At 43.4% G+C, this 23,942-nt stretch overlaps 1 protein-coding gene across 1 annotated transcript in view; it reads left to right on the forward strand.

The window, feature by feature from the left end:
* Positions 1 to 23,942, forward strand: part of NME7 (NME/NM23 family member 7) — a 72,626-nt gene that overhangs the window by 42,261 nt on the left and 6,423 nt on the right. The window contains exon 11 of the mRNA XM_008631903.2: positions 14,737 to 14,844. Within this exon, the coding sequence (XP_008630125.1) occupies positions 14,737 to 14,844 (108 nt within the window). The remainder of the gene's footprint in view (positions 1 to 14,736; positions 14,845 to 23,942) is intronic.

Genomic DNA, 23,942 nt, shown 5'->3' on the forward strand with positions numbered 1-23,942 from the left:
CCTCAAGCCCAAGGGCTCTGTAGGTTCAGGCCTTCTCCTGCCTTGTTCCATGTCACCTGTCTGTGCACAGGCAGGGGATCTAGAAGAAAGGAAGTGCTAAGATAGCTGTGCTCTAATGACCCAGAGCTGCAATGTGACTGCAACTGTGAGCTGTCACTACTGTTTTAGACTGTCAGTATGTTGGTGTATGACTTGAAATTTGCCCCCAAAAGTATTACATCTTCTTGACAGAAGCAAGCCTGTGTCTGTGTGGATGCCAAACACCACACCTGTGGCAGTGAGTTGCTTTCCTAGTTTTAAAATGCACAGAGTCTGCACTGGCTGCACCAGGAACAAAACTGATAATTATTTATTCTTCTTCTCAAAGCTATGTGTAGCCCTGGGAACAGCTGAGAGTCAAGAATCCAAGAATTAATTTTTACAGGCATGAATTCAGTGTTCATAGTAAGTTCTCCTGATGTTTCTTTTGCTTCTGAGTATGTACTGCTGAGGTCTGGCAGGCCCTGACACCCACCCTACCCCTGCTGCCCTGTTTACTTTGACCACGTGTGTGTGTGTGTGTGTGTGCTTTGTAGTGGCATGGATACATGATCTGCTTACAATTTTGAGGTGACCATCTTAGAGCTCTGTTTCTTGCAGACTCTCTTCTCCAAGCCACTCTTTTCAGGTGATGGGCAGTCCTTTGATGGGAAGAGGGATTTCCCGCTCAGGGCAATATGTCTTTGTGCAGAGATTTGAACAAAAATCAGAGCAGTAGTAGTGGAGGAGCCTTTTCCTTGCAAGTGGCTTCCTTTAGATGTGCTTGTTATTGCTACAAGGTTGCTGTCGTATGATGGCTGTTCAGTGTCATGTGGAGCTGGAGCTTGTAGGCTCACTTTGATTCTTGATGGCTAGGTGCTTATGTGTTGAAAATTGCTGTTATTAGTGGTGACTGACAGTCTCCATCAGGAGACTAAATATTGACAGAGCCCTCAAGACCTAACTCTGCTTTAAATCCAGTGTGATTAAGGCATGTTGGCAAGGTTACAGTTGGAAAAAAGCCGCTTTATCTGCCACTCCTTGTCTGCGGCTCCAGAGCAACTGAACTTGAATGTGTTATCAATGCAACTGTTGCTGCCTAAATACATACTGGATGTGAGTTCACTGGACCTGAGTTCAGTGATCCCAAATTAGAATAATTAGGTAAAATAGTTAATAAAAGATACTGCATTGTCTGTTACCAGGCCCACTGCCACCAGAGTGGCATGATACTGGAGAGTCTGCTGCTTTCATCCTCTGGAGAGAAGGTGCTGGTGCCCTCTGGGAGAGGACTGAGAGTATATTTGCATCTCATTTCCAGTTGCTGCAATGCCTTTTTTTTTAATTAGTTGATTACCAAAGCCCTTCTAGCCTATATAGTAGGGGTTTTTCTGCAGTTTCCTCTGCTACCTGACACTACAATATTTTAGTATCCCCTGATGACAAGATACCTTTTCAACTGTGATTTCTGGACATTTGCAGGAAGTTAACATTTTGTCAAAGATTCTATATGTCCTCCTGGAAAGTAGCATCAACTTCAGAAGCTTCAGGGTTCCCATCTACATTCCTGTCTTTCCCTTTTGTCAGTCTGTCTCTGGCTTTGACATGTTTCTTTCAGGATACCTCTTGCCTGGTTCCAAGCTGGAATAACTTGCCCTATTTTAGCAATAGGAGTGAAGCTTAACATGAGCCCAGAGACTGAACAAGAGCAGCGCTGTGCCACAAAGTATTTACAGCATGGGTTGCTGATCTTCCTTGACTTGCTGACCTACCATGGAGACCTCCTAGTTACTCTCCAGAATGGCTAGTGTGCCAGGGTATCCTGGAGCTAGGTTTTTGGGCCTTTCCCTGCAAAGTGTCACAGGACTAGCCGTTTTGGTAAGGGTTTAAGCCGCACCTAGAATATTTTCTTTTTAAGAAAACTCAAATTTTTTGGTCAAGGCCTTGGTACTGTTCAGCTCTGCAGACACATGAAGACATTTAATCTGATCTGAAATCACAAAGACTAATTGCATCCCGAGGTAGGTGGGAAAGAAGAATGAAAGACTGGCTTAGAAATCATACGGGCTCCCTTTGCACTCAGAGCACATCCCAAAGTAGTAGGTGTGTGTTATTAAAGAAGTGGTTATTTTAAGCAACTGTGATGAACACAAGATTCTTATAACTGCTGTGAGTTACATAAATTGTCTATTCAGCCTTGAGGAGGTGGGGTTTTTCTGATTGCACAGTTTTGGTAACAGCTGTCCATCTGCAGGTCTTGTTCTGCAAAATTAATGCTTCCACATCCTGTTTGCATTGCATCTTCCTGGTAATGTTCTCTCCAAACTTTGAATAAATGCCATGCTTCAGGTGTTACAGATTTAGTATCTCGTACTGATGGCTCCTATTTTATTTTAAAAGTGACCACACAAAGTTTTAGAAGTGCTGGCCTAGATTCTTTTGGCATTTGCTTGTTTTGTGTTTAAATAACACTAAATCAATACATTTCAAAATACCATGTCTTTGTTGTATCTCTGCTTACGTATCTCAGACGGATTAAAGGGAAAAGTTTTGTTTCCCACTACAGGGAAAGAGGTAGGCTTCTAACATAGCAGCTGATCGTGTGATACCAGCCTAGTATAGACAAATATACAGTGTAATTTTACACTGCTAGGTTGATCAAAGGTAGCCTGCAGGGTTCTCTCCAGGGCTTCTTTCTCACAGCTGCACTGGATTACAATGTGATTTACCTGGCCTGTGGGAGGGTTTTAGTACTGTTTAAAAATAAGAGTATATCCCCCTCATGAAAACAGTCTTTGTCAGCAATACAAATAGCTGATCATCAGAATTTTTAGGTTGTGGTGTTCTGCTGCACTCAGAGGATGTCTGCATTCCTTGGTGATTCCCTTTCTTTTCATTTTTTGAGTATTTTTCTCCTCTCTCCTTTTTCCTTTGGACTGTTCTATTTAAGGTTCTGCTGTAGCTTCTGAGGTTTCTGAGACTAGATTAATTAATATATTCAGTCCATAAAGGCACTAGGTAAGAGCCTTTTTGAGAATATTATGGTTCTGGGTTACTTCAGTCTACATGGCTGTTTTCTTTGCTTCCCGTGTGTTCTGTTTGGTTACAGCAGACAGCAAATCACTCTTTTACCTTGGACGGCAATGTTTTTGAATATATAAAATAAAAATACCAGAAAAGAAACATTAGAAAAAGAACCAAAAAAACCTTACAGCTTCAGTTGTTCGTCGCAAAACAGGAGCAGTGTTTCCAAAAGACAGGGCAAGTTTCGAGGTCACTCTGTCTGGGAAAGAAAATTACACTGTTACTGCACTAAACAACTATTTTCTCCTTCTTTAGTTTCTTAGCATTCTGGTCATGGTGACCTTGTGTATTTGTAGAATCCTTGATTTGAATAGATTAAGAGCATTTGCTTACATGCCTGACTCAGGTTTTTGTCGACTGTAGATAGCCTTGTCCTTCACTTGAATTCGTCCCAGCCTCTGGTTGGAACATATTGATTATGTAGTGCTGTTGCAAATACTGCAAGTTATGAAGTAATATGAATGATATTTCATTTTAAAAAAATGCTAGGAAAATAACAAAGGTAGAATTTTTAAGAAAAGCAAGGTAGAATGTGGTAGAACAGGCTGCAAGGGCTTTTTCTAGAGCTCTGTAGAGGGCAGTTAGCAAGAATCAACACACAAAGCTGCTTGATGAAGTTGTGCAATAGAGAAAGTTATAACCATGTAGCAAAAGGTAGAACACTTAACTTTTCCACATAACCATGATGATGTTGTTATTGTGAGTATCCTGAAGTTGACTGTAAATGTCCCAGAAGGTCTCAAGTTTTTCAGTCAGCATATTATGAGTAAATAGTCAATTCCCGGAAGTGCATGGCTTACTTTTCTTTTTTTCTTATCCCAGAGGACTTCTTATTCAGGCTCTGCTTGGTCAATACATTGATGGTAAAGCCTAGTAATAGCCAAACAGAAAAGGAGCTGCAGATCACAGTGTATCTTAAGTAGTCTTGATGGTAAATTGTTATATGAGAGAAATTGGAGTTACGGAGATTATTCTGGGAGGTATTGAAAAACATCTGAAAGACAATGCAGTCATCGGTCATAGCCAGCACGACTTTGTGAGAGGAAGGTCCTGCTTATCAAACCTGATTTCCTTTTATGACAAGGTGACCCATCCAATTGATATGGGGAAGCCAGTTGATGTAGTATTTTGGATTTCAGTAAAGTTTTCGACACTGTCTCTCACAGGATCCTTTTTGGAGAAAGTGCCAAGTTCACAGCTGGATAAACACATCATGTGATGGGTGAGCAACTGGCTCACAGGTCGGGCACAAAGGGTTACAGTGAATGGAGTGACATCAGACTGGTGACCTGTCACTGGTGGGGTTCTGCAGGACTCCATCCTTGGCCCTGTGCTCTTCAGCATCTTCATAAATGACTTGGATGCAGGGCTGGAAGGGACACTAAGCAAATCTGCAGATAATACTAAACTGGGAGGAGCTGTTGACTCTCCCAAAGGCAGAGACCCCAAAAAGAGACCTCGATAAATTCAAAGGCTGGGCAGTCACCAACTATATGAAGTTGAACAAGAGAAAGTGCCAAATGCTGTACCTGGGATGGGGCAACCCTGGATTTATGGACAGACTGGGGAATGAGATGCTGGAGAGCAGTGCCATGGAAAAGGACGTGGGGGTCCTGGTCAATGGAAAGCTGAATCTGAGTCAGCAGTGCCCTGGCAGCCAGGAGGGCCAACCCTGTCCTGGGGGGCATCAGGCACAGCATCGCCAGCCGGGCAAGGGAGGGGATTGTCCTGCTCTGCTCTGCACTGGGGCAGCCTCACCTCGAGTGCTGGGGACAGCTTTGGGAGCCACAATACAAGATGGAGAAGGGCCTTGAGGGGAAGCCATATGAGGAGCTGAGGTCACTTGGTGTGTTCAGCCTGGAGGAGACTGAGGGGAGACCTCACTGCAGTTACAACATCCTCATGAGGGGAAAAGGAAGGGCAGACACTGATCTCTTCTCTGTGGTGACCAGTGACAGGGCCTGAGGGAACAGCCTGAAGTTGTGTCAGGGGGAGTTTAGGTTGGATATTAGAAAAAGGTTCTTCCCCCAGAGAGTGGTTGGGCACTGGAACAGGCTCCCCAGGGAAGCACCAAGCTTGACAGAGCTCGAGGCATTTGGACAATGGTCTTGGACACATGGTGTGACTCCTGGAGTGTTCTGTGCTGGGTCAGGAGTTGGACTGACAATCCTTGTGGTTCCTTTCCAAGACAGCTTATTCTGTGATTCTGTATTTGCAGTTATTTGCTGCTTGAACTACATTAATGAAGGCTTCAAAGTGGCTGAAAACAAATACTGTGGCCTAAGCCTTCCCTTCTGTAACAAAAAGGGGTAGTCTGGTTTTGCATTTAATATGATGATGGGTATTGTTGTTGTTATTATTCTTCCTCCTCTCATCAGCTGCTGACAACCATAGTGTAGTTGTGAGAAAAACTGCAGCAATAGTTTTCAGTATGTATCACTGGTCTCATTGCCTGGGGAATATTGTTAACTAAACAAAAGCATTTTAGAAGCTGGATAAAAAATGATTAATTCAATTTCTGTGAACTTGCTGAATAATTTGGTGTGCTGCTTGCTGGTGTGTTTGATTCAGGCTGACATTCTCTGCTCTGCTGCAGGGCCACCTGAGCCGCATTTTTATCAGCTTCTTTCACTTACAGTATGATAGACTGCATCTGATGTGTACATGGGACTTCCCTTGAACATTCCTAATAAGAAGTTTTTCCTTTCTCTGCTTTTATTGACTTCCCACATGAAGGGACTAGAACATGATCAGGGTGGAAGATGGATGAGCAGCAGTTCTTCATGTTCCCATGGCAGCTCTCAAGTTCCCATAGGTGACATGGTATGGTCCGAGTTCTGCAGACCGTGGCTTATCATCAGAGTGCTACCCAAGAATTAAAGCAGCATTACATCAAGGAGAAAGAACAGTTGAGGAACTGATCGAGGATTTTAAAGATCTGAGCTAAAAGTTACACACTGAACTTGTGATTCTTGTGAAATATGTATTTCTTTTGTGCCCCTAGAAAATTACTGTCTCACTGTCTTGATTTCCTACTCCCTAAAATGGGGTCCTTTCTGCTATCTTCTGTTCTTTGGGTCTCTTCCTATAAGCTTTCCAGGCCAAGAACCATCTGTTAGTGTGTATAGGCACACTGGCTAATACAGCTAGTCCTGAACAGGGCAGGGGCTTTTAAAAAACAGTTGTGTACTAGTTTGAAAACAAACCAGTGGGAGGCACCAAGTCAGAATAAAATTTAAAGGGGAAATTAAAAAAAAAGAAAAAAAAAAAAAAAAGCTAAAAGAAAACACTGATTCAAACTGACAGAGTCAAGATACAACCTGAGTCCCTGTTAGGCAGGGTGGTGGTAGCAGTCTGGTAGAATAGTGGCTGCAGTCCTCCTGAAGCGGTGATCCTGTAGAAAAAAGGGTCTGCTCTTCCTCAGAGGGTCCAGTGGTGGCTGTGTAACTCTTGTCCTCTGGAAATCCAGTAGAAAGGTTGTCTCTGGTCTTCAGAATCTCAGATTATATCCAGGATTGAATGCTTGGTTCCTCCCTCTGGGTGGAGCATCTCACAATGGGGTGATGAGTCACGAGGCCAAGTGTTGATTAGGCTCATTAACAGAAGATAGTCCGGAGGGAGTTCTCTCTGAGTCAGGCGGCAGGACAATGATGGGCAATTAACAGAAAGATAGTCTGGGGGGAGGAGGCAAGGAAACACTGCCCCACCTGGTTTCAACAGCTCCTGAGGATGGTAATAGAATACACTGCAACCCAGGACAAGTTGTAACACCAATAATGTGTGATTCCTTCTGTCAGAACAGGGCTGCTCACACCTGTGTGGGAAGATGGCAACACTGCTGCCTCCAAGGTTGCACTGGAGAGGCTTTAGGGCACAGAATGGAAGAGAAAGGTCTCTCCCATGCTAAGAATCAAATGAAAAGGATCTCCAGGGTTTGCAGCAGTCATGTGAGTTTTATCTGTCAATCCATCTCCATCTCCTGCTAAAGTGGATGGTCCAAAATTGGTTCAGCTTGGGAGGTCTCAAATTCAAAATAGAATTTCGAAGTGTTTTTTTCTACTTTTCAAAGTGTAAAGCTCCAATACCTGGACTGCTTTGCAGATGTAGAATCTAATCTCAAAAAAATTCAGAAGAAAATGTAATTTATAATTATTCTTGTTCTTACTTGAGAAAAATTGGCCAAAATATTTGCAGACTAAAAATAATGTCTTTCAACTTCATAGTGACTTTTACTGGAGGCTCTTCACATACTTTGCTAATGTGAATTAGTAAAATCTCAAAATATCTTTTGCAGCCTGGTATGTTTTTGTCCTTGTTTTACAGGTGAATTAATAAATGGATGATATTGTGGGTGCTTTGGAAGGCACTAGAAAAGCACCAGTAGGACCATCTCACCTGTAAAACTTACAGCATCTAATAATGAAATTTACAGTCACACTGTGTGTTCTGCTGTCTTGCGGGGTTAGTTGCTTTTCAGTTGTTAAATGCTTCCTGTTGCAGCTTGTCCGGTAACATAAATATTGCTTATGGCACCCAGATAATGGGACAAGATAGCTGGATATTTTATCTTTATTCCTATTTTGTATTTCAATTATCTTCAAGGCTTCACCATCCAGTCCAATTTGCACTTAACTCAGGCATGCGGCTGCCCAATTTCAGCACATTGGCAATAGCAGATAGGCACACAAACTTTCTGAGCAGGGCACTTATCATTAGAATCACTTAAACACCAACCAGAAGCACCAAGACCAGTGAAAATACCATCTCAGGCTGGCAAATGTGCCACGCTTGCTGCCCACAGCAGAGAACCTGCAGAGAGCTGGTGCAGAACCTTTGGGCTGCCAGGGAGGAGGAGTGGTAGGGAACGCGTGGGAGTGAAACAGAGAGAATCAAAGTGCCTGAGGGGATGGAGGGTGAGAAGGAGACAGTGTAACAACTTGTACAGGCTTGTGAGCTTCCAGAAAACTGCCAGCACTGGAGTATGGAAGATAATTTTAGGTCTGTTAACAAAACTTCCAAAGATACAGGGCTTCAGACTGGTAGTTCAGAGGTTGGCTGACTTTAAAATAAACAGAAAAGTAGATGGATTTTTTTTTTTTTTACTCAGACCAGAGTAGGCTTACATAATAAAATAAACTATGGTTTGAGTAATTGCTACTGTTGCAAAACTGTTTGGTTTTGGAAGGAGTTGCGCCTCAGATGGACTTTTTATAGGCCTTGCAATTGAAAATTTGACTGCTGTTGCCTGGATCAGATCAATTCATTTGCTGAACAAACCTTTACAGCCATGGTCTTTGCAGTACAGAATTACGTGCACACAGACTTGGCTCAGTTAAAGGTATGAGAACCTTGTCACAATGGACAGTAAGTGATCTATTCTACCATCAGCCAGGAGAAGACAGCCTGGAAGTCTAGGTGAAGTGCACAGTGCTAAGGGGAGACAAGGTTAGGCTTAATATTATAAAGACTTGAAATGCAACCGTTCTTGAGTTTGTTTTGTGATAAAGACGAGGAGAGTTTTGTGTGTGTGTTTAACAGAGGTTGTTTTGGCTTGTTTTTTTTTTTTTTTTTTTTGGTGATATGTGGAAAGTACAAAAGCACTTTCAGGTAACACTGACTCCCTTGAAGTCTGCATACAGCCTTTGATACTGACTCTGTATTTGTACATGACGTTGCTGCAGCTCATGTGGAACACAAAGAGAAAACATGTCACTGTCAACAAGTGACTTCTGTTCTGGATTGGTTTGTGAAATGTAAGCTGAAGGAAGCCTCTTGCATGCTCTTTAACACTGACCTGGTTTTGTATTTAGAAACTTTATGAAGTACCTTTCTACAGGCAGACCGCAGGTTTCAAGGCAAGACTCTTCCCCAGTTCAAGTTTTTACAGTGGCAACAGCACCACCATCTTACGTAATTTTTCTCTGTAATATGGACAGAAGGGTTAGTACTGCATTTAGGGGTGATGAACTGGACCTTGAATTGCTGCAGAAGTAGAAAATTGTTGTGTTCTACAGCAGCTGATGTTGATTACCAAGTGGCCTATTGCATGAAACTGAGAGACATAAACCAGGGCACAGCTGAGGTAACTAATGGGGAAGCACACCTGTGGTTGGCTAGAGTTTGGAGGGAGTGTGAGCTGCAAAGAAAACATGTGAAGCAAGCTAAAGCAAGCTTCATGCACAAGGTCACCAGTGGCCACAGATTTCATTTTGACACTTCAGCATTTGTCTTTGGATGAAAACTTTTGTGAAGGATCTATTGGACTGATCAGCTGAGGTTGTTTTCACAGTAACAGTAGTGTCAAGGTGTTTGTAGCTTCAGTCAGGGTTACAGGAGGTGCTTGTCTAGTATCCTGTTCTGCTTGACGAAGACTGTACTGCTTTTATTGTATTACCTCTTGGTGATGGCTTGTAGGAATGAGTATTTTGTCCAGCTCCCTACTGCAACCGTCAGTGTTTGATATGACTGGTGCTAAAATGCCCTGAAAATAAGAGCCACCTGAAGAGCTATCATGATGATAAGAGAGAGGCACTTATCCTTCCTTAGCTTCCATAACTGCTGTGCTGTAGATGTTATTTTAGATGGGTTTTATGCCCTACAGAGGAAGCTCAGGTGCCTTGCTCAGATGATGCAGTAGGCTTTCCAGTGCCTAAAGGTCAGCCAGACAAATTCCAAGGTACATGGTGGAATTTACATTATTTTGTTTGTTCACAGTTAGTGGGTATTCTGTTCTCTTGACAAGAACATAGCTGGTCCTTAGAAGGAGAAAGGCATTTGCTTGTTTGCCTGAGGCTGGCTCTGCCTTCTGGGTTAGTTGGCACCCTCAAGGAGAGAGAGGGACCATCTCTTTCCTGAGGGCAGCAGAGCATGGAGAACTGCAGAAGGAAAAAGCTTCATGAGGGCAGGGTGGGGAAAGCAGAGGTGGTGAGACCAAGTCAACACAAAACCTTCAGAAAGAGTGATGAATGAGGAATGCCAAGAAGAGCGAGGAGCAGGCGCACAGCCAGGGCTCAGCTAGAATAGGAAAACTGTGTTACTGAGGGTGTAGAGGGATCTGTGCGGTCTGTTGCAGCCCAAGAGATCCTCTGAATGCTGCTGATCTGAAAGCAAAACTAAAAGAAAGAACCTGCCCTGTGAGCACACTGTGACTAGGGAGGTTTGTGATCAAACTCTTATTTTTATTCTGCTTCATTCAAGAGGACCAGTAAATCTTCAAGGTTCCTTTGTTCTAGTTCATGTTTAAGAAGAACAAAGTTCTAGGCTGTAAAAGTTCCTTTGTGTCATTTTGATCCATTCAGTGGCCTTTCAGGCTTTCCAGATACCCAATTAAGTATTCAGGACAGTGCTTAAAAAAAAGGCTGGCCAGATTTCCTTGAAATTTGCAGTTTTGGCTAAATTTTCTTGAAATCTGCAGTTTTGGCTGGAATACATGTTACTATTCTGTATAACTTCTATCCAGCCTGTGACAAAACCCCAGCCTTTTGGAGGAAAAGCAGTTAATGAGCTTTGCTTATGAATATGTTTATGGTTTTTTCAGTTTGATTTTGACATATTACTGGCATTGGTGACTTTTTTGTTTCCTTTCACTTGTGTAGAAATAGAAAAATTTTAGAAATGTGCTAAGTACTTCATACAGACAGTGTTGCATTGAGCACAGTTACATGATAAAGAGAAACATGAAATATATGCTTCTGTATCTTGCACAGGATAAGGCTCTTCAAAGGGCTATCTGTGGATCAAAGCCTAGCTTTAAGGGACAATCAAATAACCTGCTGAATAAGACCAAAGAGGATGAAGCCTTTTGGTACAGCAGCCCTGGTTTGTTTTGCCATAGACAGTGTCATCTTGTGTGAGGTGCCAGTTTTGTGTCATCCCCATTTACACATGCACATGAAGCTCCAGCATGCACACACCACTCTCCTCTCATGCATATGGTAGAGCTGTAGCTGCTCTTAACTCCTCCATCGTCCCACTCTCAACCCCTTCCAAAAAATTCGGAAAATCATTGCACAAAATGCATACTCCAGCAACTAGACTCAGCTGAAAGCTTAGGAAAAAGGTTTAAGTGGGGCGTGGGAAAACCAACCCAAAGCCCACTATTTGTATCTTCTTGTTGCAGATGAGGCTCTATAAATAAAATGATTGGTAAGCTTCCTGTCATGGACCAGAAGAGTGTATATTAATACTTGCTATGAGGAAGAAGTTCTGTAGTGAACTCTCTTCTTCCCTGAAACATTCCCTAGATTTCCAGCCATACATACACAAGGACACTTACATATGAGCTGCACAGCTCTTCGTATCGCCATCCTTTACAGAGGCCTTGTTCCTTCATGCTTCCCCAGTAGTGTAGTAAGAAAGCAGTAGAATAGTAAAACTTTGGAATTTACAATTATTGTACTTCTTCTGACAATGTAAACGTAAGCAGAGACTGTTTAATCCTGTTTGTTAACTAATGGCAAGAAAGGCTTGTTTGGATTCCTATTAATCAGGTGCTAACAGTGTAAGTTGAAGGATCTACTTTTGAGCATTTCTGACCCAGTGAAACCCCAGGCAGAACAGAATGTGTCCCTTTTTGTGCAAGGGTTTCAGGAGGGTGCTAGAATGTGTAGCAACCCGCACTGAAATTCTGAGGAAGAACAGGAGATTGCACAGTGCAACAGCAGAAGCTTTTGCCCATGTTAATGATGGAGTGTGAGTCCACAGGAAGAAACAGGAGGTCTTTTGTTATGAAGTTGTGAAGTAGAAATGAGAGATTAGGACAAATGGTAAGTCGGGAGACCATAGTTGCTTTTAAAAAACAAAAGAGGAGGGAAGAGAAGGAAAAAAAAAAAAAAAGAAAAGTGGGTTTGATGAGGAAGATGAGTCGAGGAAAATCTTGCGGAATTTTGATAAGAAGCAGCCTTTCTGGGACCTGTTGGAGGACAGAACAGTTTGAGCAAAAGAGTTTTTGATGGAGAGGAAATAAACAGAATATAAAATGCCAAGGTTTAGCTTTTTAGGCTTGAGCTGTTTCTGAATTGTTTCCACAGGTTTCATAGCCGTGATAGTTTTTTCTAGTATTCCCAAACTTTCATTAAAATGCTTGAAAGCTCCAGTGCTGTTGTCGGCTTCCTGACAACTAGTTGTTACTTCAATCAACAGTTGCTTGAAGGAAAGCTTGATTAAAGTGTCACATAGCTGTAGTTAACTGGCATGTGACTTTTGTTTCTCCAGCAGACTTCCTTATCTCAAGCCTTTATTGAGGACCATGTAGAGGAGGGGTTTTTTCTCCTTGGGACTTTTTTTTTTTAAGTGAGCTCTTGAACTTTCCTCTGAAGCAGAATTCGTTTGATGTTGAGTGTGTCAGTCAAATGTCCTTGACGTTCATATCAAAAGATGTTGTATAACCTGTGATGTACACAGTAACAATGAGGAACTGAAACTTCTCATACCATGTTTTGGGTTATACACACTTCAAGCATTAAAGCAGTTTAATTGTCTTCCAGGTGGGTAACAGATCATAATAATGGTTAATTGTTATGACAGGAAAATATCTAGGACTTGCTGAGTTATAAGAAGTTCTTGCCCTTAAAGTCCAAATGTCCAGTGAGACATGACAAATGGGTGAAGCTGGAAAGTGGGCAAAGGGTGGTGTTGTCAGATAATGCTCTTGTGAGGTCTTTTGGGACTAGCTTAAAACATTCACTGCCATTCCCAGAAGAGACTGTGCATCACGGACTGGTTCTCATTTGTACCTGTGCAAGGTTTTCTGGGTCAGCGAAGAGCTACTGATGAAGTCACTTCAAACCCATTTGACACTGAAAGTTAAGAAATGCATGGACAATCCAGTTTGATGACTCAGTTTTGGGAACAGTAACCTCCAGCTGTGACACTGTAACAAACACCAGGGAGTGGTGCAGTGAAACTCCACTGGCCACCTCCAAAGTGATTACACCCTAATGTACCCAGTGCCCGTTCAGAAAGGGGCTGATGAGAGGTCTGTTGGCAAGGAAAGAATTCTTTTCTTTGTCTAGTAGCTGTAGTGTAAGCTTGTCATCCACCTGTCCCCTCACAGGCACTCATGGGAGAACATCCAAAGGGTTTTAGGGAGGGAAAACTGGGTTAATTTCACTGTGCGTGAGATAGGCTTGAAGAGCCTCCAGGGTGTTGGGAAGAGAGGCCAAGTGCATGAGTGGCATAGGAAAGGGGTTAAAAGACAACAGTGGAAGATGATAGTGCAGAGAAGTACAACAGGACTGCATTGTGGCTTGAAAGAAAGAGTATGGTGGAGGGGAGAGCTGATGAAGGCACTTCTCTGCTGTATGAGAGAAATACCACAGTAAAGATGTAGGGGAGGAATGTTATCTGAGGACCTGAGTGTCTGCTGTAGTAAAAACACCTCTGAGAGGCTGAGGTGGTATTTGGCATTGCAGACCAGAAGAGTATTGAAATGTTAATTTCAAAGAACAAAGGAAGATGTAGAGTCTGGATTGATCCTTAGAGGGGATCAGATGTTGGCACCAGTCACAGAGTCAAAGGAGAAGACTGAGAGGTTGTTCAGCAGCTGGACTTCACAAATGTCAGGTTCTGAAGCAAGTAGCTCAGTGTTAAGGGAAGCAATCTGCAAGGCAACAGGTTTGTGTCTGCTAAGGACAGCACATCCTGTGCTTGAGAGCTGCAAAGATCTTAACATGAGAACTATCTGTGTTAGTACAAGTGCCAGGAAGGTGCATCTGCAATATTAAGGGTCCTGTATGCTACCCAACGTGGCTTGATTAGCCCAATTTCGAGCAGGTGTTCATAGTCTTGGTTATGTTTTTGTAAGCAGTTGTCTATGTGGGTATTACAAGTTGGAATTTCTCTATGGAATCATAGAACAGTTTGGGTTGGAAGGGATCTTCAGAATCAACTACAATCTTCAGAATCCAACCCCTCCTGCCACAGCCAGGGACAACTTCCACTACACCAGCTTACTGAGAGCCCTATCTAAGCTAGTCTTGAACACCTCCAAGGACTGGGCACCCACAGCTGCTCTGGGCAACCCATCCCAGTGTCTAACCACTCTCAGAGTAAAGAATTTCTTCCTAATATTTTTCTAAACCTGCTCTTGTTCAGTTTAAAGCCATTCACCGTTGTCCTATCACCACATGTTCTAGTAAGGTCACTCTCTAGCTGTCTTGTAGCTCTCTTTAGGTACCAGAAGGTTGCTCTAAGGTCTCCCTGGAGCCTTCTCTTGTCCAGGCTGAACAACCCCAACTCTCTCAGCCTGCCTTCATGGGAGAGGTGCTCCATTCATGGCCCTCCTCTGGACTTGCTCCAACAGGTCCGCACTCTTCTTATGTTGGGGGCCTCAGAGCTGGGTGCAACACTCTAGGTGGGGGCCTCACCAGAGTGGAGCAGGCGGGGAGAATCACCTTCCTTGTCCTGCTGGCCACGCTGCTTTTGGCACGTTGCTGAGTCATGTCAACCTTCTCATCCACCAACACCCCCAAGTCCTTCTCTTGAGGGCTGCTTTCAATCTGTGCTTTCTTTTATAGTGTACTACACATATTTTAATAGCATAATCTTACTTTGCTTTATGAGATTCTCTTGCATCCATGATACAAACGAACAGTATAGTTCACAAAGGTCTTCTGGTTTGCTTGTGTTCAATAGGCACTAGCCCGTCACCTCCGACCTGGAACTCTGCGTGCTGTCTTTGGCAAGGACAAGATTCAGAATGCTGTTCACTGCACAGACCTGCCTGAGGATGGACTTTTAGAGGTAAGGCTTGCTAGACAAACATGTTCTCATATATCACAGGAAGCTGTCAAATGAAATGCTTTTCTTGATGCTGTTTTAAGCCAGTAAGTATTTTCTGTGTGGAGTAGCTGTGCTGTAGACCAGACTAGACACAAAAGGAGAGAGTTTATTAAGGGCATTTAACTCAGTTAATTCTCTGTAAAAAAATTCATCCATGCAGTTTTCTTGAATTAATATAGTATAATGAAGTATTCGATGTAATGAAACTCAAGAGCCTTCTCTTTTTCTGAATGTGTCCTTGGGACTGAATATCAGCACCTAACAGTGCTTCTGCAGGGACATTTTCTTAGCCCTTTCTTGGATGACCACTATGATTCCTGATCTAGATTGTCTCTACAATGAGCTTGGAATAATTACAGGCACTAGGGATTCAAATTCTCCAGATGGGGCCCAGGTATGTTTGTAGACAGTCATACTTATGTACATCAGTTGATATTTCCTGTGTTTTATATTAACTTACTAATTATTATCTGATTTTGGCTTTGTATGCTCTCATTAAAGTCCAATAAAATGAGAAAATGTTAAATTAAGGGAATTTGTAGAGACAGAAGTACTCACTATGAAAACCAGAACAAGCTCATTTACTTAATTCTGTGCCACAAAACTAAGGTCCATAGCAGGGGATTGAAGTGATGTGTAATGTTGGATGGATCTCTGTGTCAATGGAGATGGTTTTCCAGTGCATGCACAGCTTGCATTTTACTGTCTATACATATTTGTGAGTGTTTTGCTGTCAGGCTATAGCAGAACCATGGAGCAGCAAGAGTTGTCCTACTTAGGTAATTATACATTGCCAAAATGGTGGTGTCATAGGGGAGTGAGGAAGAGCTAACTGCATCACCATCTCCCTCCACAAAATAACCTGTGGGTTAAAGTGCTTTTGCTAGGACATCACATCTGGTTTGTGGCGCGGACTAGTGAAATTCAACACGGAGAATGGCAACCAGTATAAACAAAGTTGCAGCTTTTTTGAGCGTTTTCAAGATGTCATTGCAAGTTGACAACTTTTAGTTTGTTCCCTCAGGGTTTAAACAAGCAAACACATTTTTCACCACATGCCTGAAGTTCCTCAGCCATGGCTTTCCAGTGGCAGCAGAGCAAAAGGCATAGGCTGTAAGGGAAAAGTTAAACAGGCAAACACTCAAAGAACAGTTTAGTACTCCATCAGAATTTTCTGTCTCTCTCTCTCGTGTCCACAGTCTGTCACATTACATTGATGCAAAGCGGATTTTGCCAGTTGTTTAAATTGAGTTCAGAGCTACTGTAAGTGAGGCAAGAACTGCTGGTCCAAAACAAAAACTGAGGCTGGCATTCTTTCTTGAGGTCCCCATTACGTGTGTTTGTCCTTTTAATCCTGCAGCTCAATCATAAGTGAAGTTCTTGATCTAGTATTACTCTGACTACATGCCTTGCAGTTCCTGTTGCAGTCTGATAATTTTAACAGTTGTTTATTGATTGTACTTTTTTGGGAGAGGGAGCTAAGATCTTTTTTTACCGTAGGCATAATTGTATGTAGAATATGGCTCTTCATCAGTCTGTAGTTTCTTCTGTAACAGCCCAGGTTAAGCCAGCAGTCGCAAAAGACATCGCTCAATGTTCTTTAGTGAGTAAATAAAGCAGTGGATCCTTTGAATTGAGCGCAGTGGGTCTGTACAAAGAAAGCCTTGGTTGTATCTGTTGGTTGGTGTGTGGAGTATTTACACTGTTAGTGCTAGAGCAGCTTATTAGGTGTTCTTGCCACAGTCCTGACTGCTGCTGTGGCCGTGTATCCTGTGTGCACACAGGGTGTGTGCAGGGCCTGCAGTGCCCAAGGCATCCTGGAGGAAACATGGAGGGACTGCAGCTGCTGACACTTTGTGGATAGGAAGCCGAATAGGTTTGTTTGTGTGTTAATTGGTTTTGTAGCTTTTGAACTTCCAGAACCAAATGGAAATGGAGAGGGGAGATCCCTGGTTGACCAAGTATTCTATGACAGGCCTTGAATGCATAGTGTTTATGGAAGCACAACAGAAGTGTGTTTCTGTGTAGAAGGGAACACACTGGTGCTGTCCTAGAACTCGGGTATCTTTAGTGCCAGACACTGCTTATCTTAAGATTTCTCCACCCTTCTCTGCAGTTTTCATCACCCAGTTTCAGATCTAGCTGAAATTTGAAGAATTTGCAATTGCAGCTGCTGTCTCATTGTCCACAAATGGAGACTTCTTAGAGGAGATGAGATAGGTAATTGAAGATTAGATAAAATGCTTCCTGAATAGCCAAACTCTAGGTGACACTGGTGTTTTGCACTTCATTGACTGTCTCTAGGAAGTGCAAGGTTATGACCTTTCTCCCAAAAATCGTGACCAAGGAGTACTTGGTGAAAGGAGACAGGACAACAGTGTCTTGGGAACAGCAAGGACTAATTAACTAAATAAGGGTCAGCTTGTGCACCTAGTTTAGAACACTATATTTAAATAATGTAGTACAGCAGTTTTTCAGTGTTTTTCTCTTAGACCTCTTTTCCAGGGACCTGAAAAAAGGAAAGTTCACTTTTAATCTTAAATCCCCCTCAAACAAACAAACCAACCCCAAAAGCAAATACGAGCACTTGCTCCCACCAGTATGACCCTTAACTCCTGTCTTTGTTCTGCTTCACATTTTAGGCTGTGACTAAAGTATATCAGAATTAATGAATAACTAACTTTGGCTCAAGAGAGGAGGGGAGATGCAGTTGAGTCTTAAATGGGACTGGTCACAATAGAAAAATCTGTATGTTTTCAGTTGTAGAGCTGTAAGTGCTCTTTTTATTCCTAGTTTAGTGATACAGGAGGAGTGTGAATATTGCCCTGAAATCTCTTAGATGAGTTGTTTCACTTACTGGGTCAGGCACTTACTGTCGTTCACTTAATATACTTGTGTGTCCTCTTATCAGTACAAAATATATTTTTACAAGTGACAATGGATAGACAAAAATAGCTCAGAACAGTCAGTTTTCTCAGCCTTGTTATCGGTTTCCCATTTTAATGAGGAGAGGGAAGAAAGGAGGAAGTAGAGAAGGGAGACTGATAGCGGTGGAGTATTTGTGAGATGATGCAGTTTCATGATTGAAGGTTCAACCAGCAGCTGATGATGTGTAGGACATTCATTCAGAGCAGGGGGTTGCATTTGTTTTCCACATCCAAAGCAGGTAGAGCTCTACCTCTGGTCAAGTTTTTTTTGCTTTATATGAAGCAGGTCCTATTTGGAGCAAGCAATTACAGTACTCACCTGCTTTCACGTTCCTTCTGAGTCAGGTAGAGCCAGGACTGGAACATGTATATTTTATATGCCAAGGAACTGCTCTGTTTAGCAGACGAGAGATGTGTCATGTACATGCAGTGAAAGATGATTCTGTTTCTCAACTCACCGTCTTTGACCTGAGGAACATTTCTGATAAATATCTTGTTGAAATAGAAGCTTGCAAACCATTGGATCTGATGAATCATCATTCTCTAGACAAAACAAGTTTCCTTAAAACTGATCATTCCTGGAATTGTTTTTAATCAAAGTAGTGATACAAGGTATTGTGGCTACCAGACTTCACAGTTTATGTCCCTCTTTAAAGAGGTGAAGGCAAATTAAAAATCAGTCATAAAGGCCTTACATCACTGGAAGTACAGTGAGTAAAACTTCCCACAGGAGGTGGTGCTGTACACACACCTCAGTTCCCTGGGTCTCAAGTGGCTCAGTACCTTTCAGATTATGCAGGAAACCATGTAATTTAAAAACTGGTAACCTAGAACTGCAGTTGTAACAAAACCAGAATTTCTCGGGTTTGGCACAGTCTGCCTGTAACTTGTTGCTCATACTGTGCAGTTCAAAGTTTTTGGTTTTGTTTTTTTGTGTGTGTGAGCAGTTCCATGGGGGCATTTGCAATGCAGGAAAACACTCTGGGGATGATATAATGCACACATCTGGGGTAACCTGAAAGGTCTCTCCGTTGCAGTGCAGCCTGCTGAGCCTCCCACGCTGGCTTTGTGTTCCTGTGCCACGGTGTTGGGGCAGTCAGTCTGTCTCAAGGGGTTTCCTTGCATCATTACAAAGTCCTTAATAGTCATCCATGTGTTTGTGTGTGTGTACCTAGATACAGAGGGAGAGGATGGTGCCCTCAGCAAGATATGCATGAAAAAGGATTTGCTGTGAGATGGATAAAACTTGAGTTCTGAGTGAAACAGCCTTCTCCCTGTTGCTGGGGGAGATGCTGTTATGAGGTGACTAATGCTTGGACAATATCGTGACAATTGCTGCGGGTGTGTGCTTACCTGTGCCTTTGTGTGCCTGCCGGGCTAGGAGTGGAAATGTAGAGGGGGGTGATCTCTCAAGCCACTTTCCGTGGGAGTGGGGGATGTGCCAGCTGCCTTCCCAATCCAGCCCCAGGGCGCTGCATGTGCCATGGCATGGCTGCTGGGTGCCGTCAGGCTCCTCCTTGGGCACCCGCACCCTGGAGAGACGGGTCAGTTTTCAGTGTCATGGGCAGCTTTCCAGCCAGGCAGGAGTGAGGACCTCCTCGAGTATCGTTTGCTGGCCTTCTCCCTTGCCTCAGAGCTATTTGTGGCACTCACAGACATGAAAATAACCTATCAAAGGGGGATGACTTTGCTGTTATCAAAGAAGAGTGGGTTTCATCTGTCTTCTGAGAGAGCTGTCATGATGGTTGGTTTTCCCCCATCACTTCTTTGAATTTCAGCTGTGCAGTGGTGTTCAAGTGTAGGGCTGGGGACTGGCAGGCTGTGCAACGAGCTGCTGGAGGCTCTTTGTTCCTTTGCTCAGCCTTGCACCAGTGAGGCTGGCTTGCTGCTCGTAGGGCATTAGAGCAGACAAGTAATATCACCTAGGGACGGATCGGCTATGGTCATCTGCTCACGCAGCTCTGGCACTGGAAGTTCAGCTGCCTGGATCCGGAGATGGGAGGTGATGTACAGTAAGTGGTGACAGGATGGTCCAGTTCAGCAGATGTGTTTTGTCCAGGCAGGTGCTGTGGACAACGAAAACCATGATTGTTTTCCTTAGACTTGGTATAAACTGAACGCTCTGCCGAGTGTTAAGTGCTGTGCTGCTCCTAAGCTTTTGGTGCAGTGTGTATTCCACCTGCTAGAGGCCAGCTGTCTGTGGTCTGGCATTCCAGATAGTGCCAGGAGAAGCATGTCTTATGTCTCCTTTCCCTTTCCATTTATTCAGGGAGGCTGGGGGGAGGGTGGTATTTTAGCAAGCTGTTCAGAGTGGACCAGGGGGCACTCACCTTGGAGGGGGGGAACACAACACATGCTTCCCATAACCACTTCCTGTTACAGAAGTGCTCTGCTGGCTGCCAGCTTGCCCTTTCCTGTGTGCTGCCTCCTTGGCTGCCCACTGCCATTGTCTGGACATGTGGGTGTGCTGCAAGGTGCTCGCTGTCATCCACCCTGGAAATGCTTCTGTACAGTAATGAGCTGATCCATGGGTTGAGGTTAAAGTGCAACACTTTAGGACAGAAGGCATCAGAAGGATGTAGGGCTGTTAAACTAGTCCTTTTTGGTGCACTGAGGTATAGTCCAAGCAATTTAATAAAGCATGTCAATGAGTAACTCTCAGAAGCGTCAATGTGCTTAGTGTGGAATTTGTGCGTGTCACACTCGGAACAAAGGTCTCCTGCATTGCTCGTTACCGATTAACTTGTCTGCTATTATGCAAGCTGCCTCTGCCAGCCGAGAACTAACTCTCCCCATTCACAGGGCAGCCCAGCTTGTAAAACATTACACCGCAGAAGTGCATAGCATGGCAATGAACCTTTCACTGAGGGCATTAGAGCCGTCCGCATTTCTCTCAGGAGTCTTTAAAATATTTTAATAAAGAGGCCATTGTTTCACTCAGTCATACAGCAATTTGGCAATGAAGTCTTTTATTAGAGGCCCATACTGAGCTGCATAATCTGGGGTAAAATGCTTTTCACCGTTTCCAGTGAAAAGTAATAAAAATTGAATGGTTTGGGTGAGGTTTGCTTTAGCACTTTTCTTCCCCCAAGTTTTCATCCAAGGAGTAGCTATTTTTGTCTGTCAGTTGGAAATTTCAGTTTCTTCTGGTACAAGATGATTTCTAGAGAGGTTTATCAGATAATGGTTATTATGATTTAAGTGCTTCTCCATTTAAACTTTCTGAGACTTTTTATCCAACAGCTATGGGAACAGGTTGGAAAGAATCTGGAGTGTAGGAAAACTTAATCTTACGTGGTGGTGTTATTGCATATCAGAACATGTTAGCCAGCACTGGAATGCTGTCTTGCAATGTTTCCTGATGCTGTATATATACTTGTACAGAGAATTAAATAATCCTTTTGCTTAGGCCTATCTGAAGGAAACTGAGAATTAAAAATAGCAGTAATAGGTGGATGGATAGTGAAGATGTTGGTGATTTCTCTTTTAAAAACTACTGTATTATTAAGTCACTTGGCAGCCTCATTTTGAGCATAGGTTGTATAATTATTATACTTGTGGGCTAGACAGGCAAACTAAACCAGGAACTTGTTTAAACAGAGTTGTGAAATAGCTCACCTCTTTTGCTTCCACTTCTGGGTAAAATCCGAGGTCCGGTTACCCCTTGTTCTGCCAAGTCTGAGGTTTATAAGTGCCAGAGAGAAGAAGTTAATGAGTGTGAACCAAGCAGCTGCCAAAGCTCTTTAAGTTTCACCTGATCCTGAAGGTAACCTGTGTGATAAACAGGGCTTGGCTTTTGGCACGTGTTTGTGTTGTGCTGAGCAAAGTAATTTTGTGGAGGGGAGGTCAAGCTGGAGGGAAGGCATGACACTTCTTGATAACTCATCTGAGGCCCAGTTTGTGTCTTTGAGGCCACTGCCTTCTTTCTTTCCCTCAGCACGTTCTCATTTTGAACCAAAAAGCCCAGGTCCTCTTTGCATTTCTCTTCTTCCTCCAGCTGAAGCAGAACGTTGGGCTGCTACTCAGCTGCACCATGGGCAAACTACAGCAAAGAAGACAAAAAAGCTCAGGGGAACAGCTTATACAGCAAGAGCAGTAAGGGCATGCCGTAGTTGCACAGCCACATAGAAGCTCAGAATATCCTTCATTTCTGGAGCAGGGGGCCCTGCACCTTATTTGGGGAGATAAGAGAAACACTATTGTGTTCTGTAACACACATGCTGCGAGATGCACATAAATTTTTATGTGGTTTCCTATTATTGACCTCAGCCAGTTGCACCTCTCACCTCTCTCAGAGATCAAATATACAAATTATTAGCTCTGCTGGTGCTTCCTGTGTAGGGTTTACCCCTTCCCTTCTCAGTGCAGCTTCCTTCACTAATTACCAGAAGTAATGAAGAGCAGAATTTAAGTCAGCTATTTTCATATATGTGTTGAAATATATGTGGAACATGGGAGGAAAAACCCAAAGTGAAACGTGTTAATATGGATGGAAAACTGTGAATAAAGTTTCCTGTCTGTCATAGACGCTAATACCATGGGATATATTGAGCTTAGGGTTTGTCAAGCTCTAGAAACTACTTCTTCTTTCGTAATTAATAATAGCTAACGATTCACAACGTAGTATCATGCCACTACTGGTTTTGTGCTGTCACAGTGCTGAGGGCTTAGACCCTGGCAGTGTTGATCCTGTGCTAGCAGCTGTGCAAACCCAGAACAGGATGGCAGTGGTCACCTGAAAGGATGTTAGCTGTAGTCTAGGGCTCCTTGGAGTCACCCAGCATCTTCTGGTCAGTTTCAGTAAGAGCTGCATTCTTCCTCTTTAACCTCTAAGTACACTGGCGCATAGGCAGGAATGATGCATCCACAGCTATTCCTGAGATACACTGATACATGTGAGCAAGCCTCTGAGCAAGAGGCAATTCTCTGAAGCATTCAGAGTTGCTGAGCGGGCAAGTTTCCTTCCACATTGGTGCCAGTTACTGCTGTTGTGCTAGGGAGAGACAGTGTGCCAAGACTATCCAGCCACAAACCAGGAACTGTGGACTTCCTCAGGTAGCTGCCCTAGTGCAGCCATTGAATAGTAACTTGATCACTGAGGTGTCGAGTCTTGCCATGGCAGTACATGCATGGTTTGGCATTCAGCAGCAGCGTTGAAATCACTGAAAGCTGATGAGACTCAAACTCTTGGGCTTTTCATACTGACCCATTGCACAGGTGAATGGAGCTTTCTAGATTCAGTGACATGTCTCAGAAGGTACTTGGAGCTCTATGCTTGGGGAATTTATGCCATTGGTTTGGTGGGATGTTCCCTGTCAGCACAGCGAGCCACAGTCAGCGCAGGGGCTTGGGGTGGTGCATGCAATGCCCTGCTGGTGGTGCCTTTGATTAGTAGTTTCTTTCAGGATATTTTGTTACTATCTCATCTTCATGATTTTAACACTGTTGCCATGTGTAGCCTACTGGGTCCCCCTGGACAAATAATGATCGGCTGAGCATCACGGTTGCTCAGGAATGGCTTTAAATGCTGGCTACCTTCTACTTTATTTATTTGTTTGCTGCTTCCATCCTCACTTGGATCTGTGATGTGGTTGTAAAACTTGTTCTTGTCTCTGTGTGATCACTGTCTCCTCTCTTGGCCATAACCTGGTAGCTTGTGAGCACCAGGACTGTCAGTGCTCCATGAGCAGGCTGGAGAGCCTTTGCTCAGAATTGGCAGTGCCTGTGGCTTGTATGAACACATCCAAACCTGGCTTTACTTAGGTACTGCAGGTACAAGCAGCAGGGGCCCTTTCCAGTGTTTTTATCCAGTGCTTGGGATGTGTTTGCAGCTGGCACTGACACGTGTGGTACACTTATAGGGTCTTGTCTCACCTCAGCTCACTGCTCCAAGGGCATCCTACAAGACATCCACAGCAACTCCTGATTGTGAGGCAGGCAAGCAAGTGTCCCTCAAGATAAGCATGAAGTGCAGAGGCAGAGATCCTGATCACTCAGTGAGCAGTTTGGGATCCTTAGGAAAGCAGTACTTGCTGTCATGTTTTAGTTTGTCACATCTGATAGGAGATGGGATCTTACACTTTTTTCATTCCAGTGGCTCTACCAGACCAGTGATGTGTTCTGATGGTGCTC

This window comes from Corvus brachyrhynchos, unplaced genomic scaffold, assembly GCF_000691975.1.
Source record: "Corvus brachyrhynchos isolate BGI_N302 unplaced genomic scaffold, ASM69197v1 scaffold3, whole genome shotgun sequence".
Classification (NCBI taxonomy): domain Eukaryota; kingdom Metazoa; phylum Chordata; class Aves; order Passeriformes; family Corvidae; genus Corvus; species Corvus brachyrhynchos.